The 9,354-nt window shown below is 35.7% G+C and overlaps 1 protein-coding gene across 1 annotated transcript; it reads right to left on the bottom strand.

Annotated features, from left to right (window-relative positions):
* Positions 1-204: 204 nt before the first annotated feature.
* LOC115425197 (granzyme A-like) lies at positions 205-6,441 on the bottom strand. Its single transcript, XM_030142580.1, has 5 exons — positions 6,360-6,441; positions 3,698-3,839; positions 3,472-3,610; positions 435-710; positions 205-355 (listed from the first exon to the last, which is right to left on the bottom strand). The coding sequence occupies exons 1-5, from the start codon at positions 6,421-6,423 to the stop codon at positions 209-211; spliced, it is 768 nt and encodes a 255-aa protein (XP_029998440.1). The 5' UTR covers positions 6,424-6,441; the 3' UTR covers positions 205-208.
* Between the last annotated feature and the right edge of the window lie 2,913 nt (positions 6,442-9,354).

Raw genomic sequence — 9,354 nt, 5'->3', positions numbered from 1 at the left:
ATAGGAAAGAATTTTGTATCATATGATGTGAAAATGCCCATAAATGTAAGCAAAAATGTTAAAAGGCCAATATGTAGCATAGTTCAGAAAGTTGACCTGACTGAGCAAAATTAATATGATTTTTGGATTCAGCACACCAAAATTATCCTAAATCAGCTCAAAAACACTTACACAATAAATTTGTTGTTGACCAGTGTTATATTCCACATTACTTTATTGTCTTCTTGATCCAGGAGAGTTGTCTGTCAGAGAGATAAGCGTACACTCCAGGCTTTTTGATCAGGCCACACTTGTAACCAAAGGATGCGACTCCAGTTAAGACGCCGTTGCACAGCAGGGGGCCTCCTGAATCACCCTGCAGAGAAAACACATGACGCTCAGTTTAGGTTCATTTACAGGCGTGAACTCAGTGGGAGAAGTGGAAGTGTCCTAACCTGACAGGAGTCAGCGCTGTTGGTCCCATCTGAACCGGCACAGATCATGTCACCGGTGATAAAAGGTTTCAGGTTGTAATAATCCTGGGAGTTACACGTCCGTCTGTCGATCACAGTCACGTTCACTGACCTCAGGACGTCGGAGCCTTTGATAGCGTTGTTCTTTGTTTTGCCCCACCCAGCCACCACACACCTGCTCTTACCTGCAGGGTCTCTGGAGCTTTTGGGCAAGGACAGACATTGAACCGTCTTGGTCTGCTTCACTGGTTTGTCAAGCTAGAGGGAAAAATTAAAATGAATAAATTCTACTAAAGCAACAGAAATCAGTTCTTCCTTATACTTAATGAAAGACTGGGTTGATATGGATACATTTAGAGCAGAACTCACTTCAGCGACTCAATGTTTATAGATGCCATTGAACTGGTTTGTTGTTGTTTATATCTATACTTTCATATTTTTATTATTTGTATATATTTTTTCTATATCCTTTTATTTTTATACTTTTTGTGGTTGTTGTTTCAGCTGGTTCTGGAAAAAACAAAAAGTTGTCATTTTCACCCATGTTTGTTTCACTTTTTTACAATTTTTTTCACCTATTCCAATGGAGAAAATAATCAATAGATAAATCAATTACAAAATAATCAATAGCGCTATTTAACACTTTGTTAGACCTGAGTATGTAATGTCACTTTAATCATCGGACTGTGCAAGCACCACGATGCAGTTGATATCTGTTCTAGTGCGCAAAAATAGGACATCAGTTCAGATCAATTAAAAAAAATCTCTCTTTTTTTTTTTGGGGGGGGGGGGGGGGGGGGTTGTATTCAGCATAGCTTGATAAAATTACATTTTTATTTCGATTTTCAAGCATTTCAACATCCAGTAATGTTTAATGGTTTAGTATTCAGCCATAAATTGTACATAAGTTTGTAAAAGATAAAATAAAAACAACAGCCTTTTTGGGCAGTAAGTTTAAAAAAAAAAAACTCTCTCCATATGTTTTGTAGAGTCTTGTGGTCGTCACCAGGACTCTTATCAGGCACCTGTAGCTCTAATACAGGGGTGTCAAACTCATTTTAGTTCAGGGGCCACATTCACCCAGATATGATCTCCAGTGGACCAGACCAGTAAAATAATAACAATGGAAAAAAGTTAAATTATATTATGATCAGGTTTACATCTACAAAGTTTCCTTAAAAATCTGAAAAACATGAACAACTTGAATTGTCTTAAGAAAAACAAGTGCAATTTAAACAATACTCTGCCACCGTGTTGAGCCGCATTCTGTAATAAATTCCCATTATGTAATAAAAGTTCAAAATGTAATAAGAATGTCACATCATCTCGTAATAAAGCCGCATTATGTAATAAACTGACGCATTTTGTAATAAACTACGTCAATTTGACACATTTTTATTTAAAAAAAAAAAAAAATGTAATAACATGGTTCATAATGTAATACCAATCCAAATTAATATAATTTCAGAGCAATTTAGAAGAAATTAGTCACAGGAGCTACAGGTAATGTAATCAGAACTTTACCCACATAGTTTAAAGATGAAAATAAAAATGTGTCAAGTGCATTTTGAAATAAATTTCTCAAATTGTAATAACTTACTACATAATGTGAAAAAATTTACTACATAATGCATTGAGGTAGTTTATTACAAAATGCGTCAGTTTATTACATAAAGCGGCTTTATTACAAGATGATGTGACATTCTTATTACATTTTGAACTTTTATTACATAATGTGGCTCAATACACTGTCTATCAGTTTACCATTTACACACGTGCATTACAGTCGCACAAAACATTTAGTAACAGGCAGAATATTGGTCAAATTGTATTTACTTTTCTTAAGACATTTCCATTTGTTCATATTTGTTCAGGTTATGCACATTTTTTGTAAAAGTATGGTTTGGTAATGAAAACATTTTCATGTAATTTTACTTTTTTACACCAAAAAAACAAAGAGAAAATGTGGGGTTGTCATTATTTATAGGTTATTATGATAATATTTTACTGGTCTGACCCACTTGAAATTTGGACTGTATGTGTCTGTATGTGGAACCTGAATTAAAATGATTTTGACACCACTGATTACCTCCGCCAAGGAGGTTATGTTTTTGCCAGGGTTTGTTTGTCTGTCTGTTTGTTTGTCTGTCCGTTAGTGTGCAACATAACTCAAAAAGTTAAGGACAGATTTGGATGAAATTTTCAGGGTTTGTTGGAAATGGGATAAGGAAGAAATGATTAAATTTTGGTGGTGATTGGGGGTGGGGGGGGTGGGGGGGCCACTGATCAGCCTTGGCAGAGGTCTGCGCTCTCCGAGTGCTTCTAGTTGTTAATATCTTCAATGTAATTCTTACATTTCACATTTCATGGATTGGACCCTTTGGCGGGCTGGATTTGGCCCCATGGCCACATGTTTGACACCTGTGATCTAATACTACAGCACTTTATCAGTAAGAAAATTGTAGTCGTGGTCAAAACTTTTAGGAATGACAAGTTTTATTTTCTCAAAATTTGATGCCTAATTTTTTTTTGTTTGTTATTTCCACATGTTTCAGATTCACATTTAAGAAAAGAATTATTTGTGCCATTCCCAAATTTGTCCCATATCTCTGTTCTTATTTGAAAGGATTTTTCGTCAATGAGGAAAAAGGCACTTTTTACTCAGAAGTGAGGGCAGATATTGGTATTAAAACAGAATCACACAGACAATATCTATCAATATGATCCATTTCCTGCTGATCTGAAAAATGATGCGGAACTGAGGGCAGATTTTCATTTCTAAATCTGCCCTATATAATGGACATAACTAACCTCAGTTTTGGACAAAGTAGTTTGAGATTTGGCACTTACACTCATCAGTCCTTGATTTTTTTTTTTATAACCTCCATAAGTAAAACACCAGATTATTGTGCAACCTCTGACTCTTTAGTTTCGTTTCGTTTCGTTCTCAGGCTGCCTTTACCACAGACTGACTCGTGTTCGTTCTCGGTTTCTTGCCTTCCTTATATTCTCATCTTACCTTCAGCAGCCTGAGGTCATTAACCTTCTCTTCCTTGTCATAACAGGGATGAGGAATGCTGTTCTTCACGATCCTGATCTGCCGGGAATCCTTTTCCTTTTCTTTGATGGAGTGCACGCCCAGCAACACCTTCTTAATACTGGAATAATTCACACAGAATTTTACATGAACTAGTGTCTGACGGTTTTAGATGATAATGTGATAATAATGTGAGGCTGATACTGACTTGTCACAGTGAGCTGCTGTCAGAACCCATTTTGGATGGATCAGAATCCCTCCACAGACTGGATCTTTGTTCTCCAACAGAGCCATGAAAGGCATTGAGTGGGGTTTGACTTCTGTACCTCCAATAATCTCAGCTCCATGATCTATGATGGAGAATAATCCAAATCAGAATCCGAATACTTTATTAATCCCAGGGGGAAATCATTGTGTGTTAAAGTTTCTCCATTCAGGTATAATAAAAAGTAGCAGGTAAGATGATTAAATAGATTAAATATAGATGACTAAATCAATGAATACATATATGCAGAAGTTTAAACAACCAAATCCTGTTTTTTACTTTATATAAACTACAAAACATGCTTGTTTCTTTGTAAACATTACTTTAAGTACATTCCAGAAGAGTAATAAAGTGATAAATAAATATCCTTGACCAAAAATAAATAGACCAACAGTTAAAGTGCCATAAAACATAAAGTGCTATACCAACTAAAAGGGTTAAAAAAAAACTGAAACAAAAACGGTCCTTTAACTGACCTCAGTCCTTCTTATTCTTCCAGAATCCTCAACAAAAATCTCTGTTGCGACATCGTCCATATCAGTTTGAATAACACAACTATTTAACTTGCATTTAACTTTTGTTCTAATTCTATATTTATATAAATGTTTAGATTAATACTTTTTTTTTTTCTCTTTACAGGGTGGGGAAGCAAAATGTCCAATGAACATTTAGTTGTTTTTTCTCAGCAGGCACTACATCAATTGTTTTGAAACCAAACATATATTGATGTCATAATCATACCTAACACTATTATCCATACCTTTTCACAAACTTTTGCCCATATGAGTAATCAGGAAAGCAAACGTCAGAGTGTGTGATTTGCTGAATGCACTCGTCACACCAAAGGAGATTTCAAAAATAGTTGGAGTGTCCATAAAGACTGTTTATAATGGAAAGAAGAGAATGACTATGTAATATCTAATGTAATGTAATCTAATGTAATGACTATGTATACGTAATTGGAAAAAAGGGCTTTGAAAACAGTGATGTTTGGATGCTGATGTGCAAATTTGGAGCAATGAATGTGAAGTTTGGTAAAAATAATCAAAAGGTCGATAATATATCTTTTTTCTGGAGTTATTTTATCAATGTGTGATAGGCCAAATAAAATGTGTTGAAAGTTCAGTTTACACGAAGAGTCAATTTTTGTGTTTATAAAATTATTTAAATCAATCCAAAACATATGTGTGTAGCTGCAATCCCAAAATAAATGACATATTGTTTCCTCTGCGTTGCTGCAAAAAGAACAAAGAGTATCAATATTTCTTTTATATTTAATCATATAGGCCTTCACCGGATAACATCTATGGATCAATTTAAAAGTAACTTCTCGTACCTTATTAGTAATAGTACATTTCTTTGACAGGATCCAAGTGTTTTTCCAGTCTATGTCGTCGTAAATATTATTCCAATAAAAAACAGCTGCAGGTTTGAAAACAATATCTCTTTGAATAATTTCTCTAATACATTGGTTAGTGGCTTTATCACTCAATGAAGGACAGATATTACCAATATATACAGGGTGGGGAAGCAAAATTTACAATGAACATTTAGTTGTTTTTTCTCAGCAGGCACTACGTCAGTTGTTTTGAAACCAAACATATATTGATGTCATAATCATACCTAACACTATTATCCATACCTTTTCACAAACTTTTGCCCATATGAGTAATCAGGAAAGCAAACGTCAAAGAGTGTGTGATTTGCTGAATGCACTCGTCACACCAAAGGAGATTTTGCAATAAATCTGTCATTTCTGCAGTTCAGAACAGCATCGACAGCGAAGATCTTTTCATCTGAAAAGATCGTTACAATGGAGGACTTTTTCTTGAACCATGTAATAATTTTCTTGCACCTTTCCAATCTCTTTTCCTTCATAGCTGTTGTCAACAAGTGTTTTGGTGTTCTTGTGTAAGATTTTAACTTCAAATCATATTTTATTGCATTTCTAACGGTCTTGTTGTCTACCTCAAGCTCAATTGCCATTTTTCTCATGGATTTGTTTGGATCCTTTAGGATTTTGGATTTGAGAGCTTTAATAAAAGCTTTGGTACGTTTTTTGTTGCTTCCTCCACTTCCAGACTTTCTCGTAATAGTTTTGCTCATAGTCATTCTCTTCTTTACATTATAAACAGTCTTTATGGACACTCCAACTATTTTTGAAATCTCCTTTGGTGTGACGAGTGCATTCAGCAAATCACACACTCTTTGACGTTTGCTTTCCTGATTACTCATATGGGCAAAAGTTTCTGAAAAGGTATGGATAATAGTGTTAGGTATGATTATGACATCAATATATTTTTGGTTTCAAAACAATTGACGTAGTGCCTGCTGAGAAAAAACAACTAAATGTTCATTGTAAATTTTGCTTCCCCACTCTGTATATATATATTTTTTTGTTTGTTTGTTTTTGTTACATATATAGTTAGACAGCAATTTTTTCAATATGTAACAGACAATATATCAGTCAGTATGCTAATAATATATATAAGTATTGTTGTGTTAATATGTTCAGGCCAATCATTCGACAGACGTACATGAAATACAGATTTTTTAAAAACACAAAACAATACAACACTATCATGGTAAGAGAGATGTTACTCACATGATTGGACAAAAAAGAGCAGAAGACAGGACACAAAAACACTGATGTCCCTCAGGCTGAGCATCACGTCTTGTCTTTGATGTGATTGACGGTGACTGATGTGGAAGTAAAACCCACCCTGACACACTGCTCTCATCTTTAAGTGTTAAAGTCAGGATGTGGTCTGATCATATGATGCATGAGTCAGCAGAATGGACCCCTGCAAGGTCTGAGAATTGATCTTTATTTGGAGGTCTGTGGTGAGTGTTTCTGTCATTTACCAGTCGTCAGCAGCGGCAGCAGCTGTGGTGGAGGTAACAAATCTCTCATCATCACTCAAAGCAGAAATGTCAGTAAGAGTGGAATATACATATACACACACATATATATAAATGCTACAACTGAAGGGTGGAGGGGGGTAGTGGTTAGGAGTCATTTAGCTTCAGACATGACAGATTCTATAATGTCATGATCATTCAGAGAAAAGGAGGAGAAGGCACTTGGCAAGAAATGGAAACAGGTCGATTTCAATGAAAAACACCAATCATTGACCATAGAATCGATGTTTATTCATATGCTTCTAGTTACATTAGCAGCCACCAAGGGAAACAAAAACTTGTTTACAGTACATTTTTGTTAATATGCATCCACAAGGGTGATAAAAAGTTTAATATAGAAGCCTAAAAGCACAACAGAATGGCTCAATATGGATGCAAAAATACGGTACAAAACATTCTCATCCACTACATTGTGACCGTTGTGCTTCGGCCAAACGTATATATGTGTAATCACAATACTTTAAATGCTTTGATCTGAATTTGTGCTTTGGGCCCAAAATATTCATGAGTTTAGGTCACATCCTAGACCAGATGACATCTGACACATTAGGTAAGCACTACGGACCTGTGTTAGAAACATAACAGAAAATCAACACCTAACACCCATCAACCATAACATTCTGACCACTGACAGAAGTGGTAATAATACTGATAATTTCATTCTAATGGCATGTTTCACTAGGCAGCCATTGAGCATTGAACATTGAGTCCTCAAAGCTGATCTGTTGCAAGCAGCAAAATGACAAAAATAAGGAACTGAGTGACTTTGACCAGGTCCATTTTGTAACGGTGATGACTGGGTCAGAGCATCTCCACAACTGCAGGTGTTGTTGGTGTTCCTGGTCTGCAGTGGTTAGAACCAACAAACATGGACTAAGGAAGGACATCCCAATCACAGGACTGTTATGCACCTGTACATACTGGATAAACAAGTCCAATCCTCTCATCTCACAACTTCCAGGACTTCAGGGATCTGCTGCTAACATCTTGGTCCAGATACCACACACACCTGCAGTGGTCTGGTGGAGTCCAGGCCTTAGGTCAGAGCTGTTTTTGTGGAAAAAGGTGGACCTACACAATATTAGACAGGTGATAATAATGTTCTGATAGATGATGGATTAGCTGAGATGCAGCTGTTGTTCTTTAGATACTTTTATTAGGAACTAACCACGAGAACAAGATCTGGAGATGCTCTGTTATAGCCATCATAATTTCTCCCTTGTCAAAGTTCCTCGGGTCCCTTCTCTTGCCCATTTTGCTGTTTCTAACATATCAACTTCAGGGGCTAAATGTTCACTTGTTCCCTAATATATCCAACCACCAGCTGGTCCCACTGGAATGAGATCATCAAAATTAATACTTCACCAGTCAGTGGTCATAATGTTATGGCTGATCAGTGTATTTTTTAACAATAAGTTTAACAATGCATCCATTATCTTTGCATCAAGGTTATAATCGTTAACGAAAACGAACGAAATGACGAAAACTAACATTGAAAAAGCATTTTCGTTAACTGAAATAAATAAAAACTCTAATTAAAAGAAAAAAACGATAACTAACTGAAACTGTATTGTGAGCTTACAAAACTAACTGAAACATGTAAAAATTATGGATAAAATTCCCTTCGTTTTTGTCTTTATTAGTGTCGGATTGATATCAAATTGATTTATTTTGCTCAAGCAATTTTAGCTAGCGGCACCGTACAACACTACACAGTCTGTCATTTGTGTTCACTTGTGGTTTACATTTGTCTTCTGGTCCCCACTCTACCTGGAACATACAGACTAAACCTGGGACAAAGCAGCAGAGTCCTGTATGGGATTTACTTACGTGATGCATGGGTCGTTTTTTTTTTTTTTTTTAACTTTTTTTTTTTTTAAACTAGCATCCAGGTAAAGACTGGAGAGTTTATCACCATGAAAAAGCCTTCCAAGCCCTGAACTGCACAGTTTAGAAGAGGAGAAAAGAGGAGGATGAAAACTAATCCAATTACAGAGGTATGGAACCAGTTAGAATGTTAAAAAACGTTTGATGTTACTAGCAACAGCTAGCTGAACTGAAATGAAGCAAAGTTGGCTAATAATGGAACTGGAGATGATTAAGAGATGAGATATCTGCTAAGGTGTGGTTTACTGCTGATGAACTGGGTTAGATATGTTTATAAGTGGTTTATATATGTCTCTATATGGTTTCTATATGTTTGCATGTGGTTTACTGCTGGTTAGCTGGTTTATATATGTTTCTAACTGGTTTACTGCTGGCTGCTTTGTGCATCTCCTCTCGCGCTTTTCACATCTTCACATTATTTTCATGTAAGTGATGTTGTGTATGGACCCCCCCCCCCCCAACCTGCTATAGGGAATTTATACATTCTACTGGTATGGTTTGTGTCACTGCTCAGTCAATGAGCCGCCCTAACCCGACCCCCAAATAAAGTGTCCAGTGTAACCCACCAATCCACACCTCTCTAATTTCTTTGAATAGGATGGTGAGGAAGATAAAATATATGAAATAACTAAAACTAATACTAAAACTAAACTAAACTAAAACTAAAACTAAGCATTCAGAAAGAAACAATAACTAATAAAAACTAGCAAACTTGCTCTAAAAACTAATTAAAACTAACTGAATTAGAGGAAAAAAAGTAAAAACTAATTAAAATTAAACTATAATTAAAA

The sequence above is a fragment of the Sphaeramia orbicularis genome, chromosome 9 (assembly GCF_902148855.1).
Source record: "Sphaeramia orbicularis chromosome 9, fSphaOr1.1, whole genome shotgun sequence".
NCBI classification, from domain to species: Eukaryota; Metazoa; Chordata; class Actinopteri; order Kurtiformes; family Apogonidae; genus Sphaeramia; species Sphaeramia orbicularis.
Note: the sequence above shows the minus strand (reverse complement) of the source record. Positions and strands in the feature narration are given on the sequence as shown.

What these genes read in the sequence shown, in the direction of transcription:
- LOC115425197 (XM_030142580.1), bottom strand. Translation starts at nt 6,423, where the DNA reads ATGCTCAGCCTGAGGGACATCAGTGTTTTTGTGTCCTGTCTTCTGCTC. An exon ending in ACAGCAGCTCACTGTGACAA is followed by an intron (nt 3,611 to 3,697) that starts GTCAGTATCAGC and finishes GAATTATTCCAG; the next exon opens with TATTAAGAAGGTGTTGCTGG. An exon ending in ATGACCTCAGGCTGCTGAAG is followed by an intron (nt 711 to 3,471) that starts GTAAGATGAGAA and finishes TTTTCCCTCTAG; the next exon opens with CTTGACAAACCAGTGAAGCA.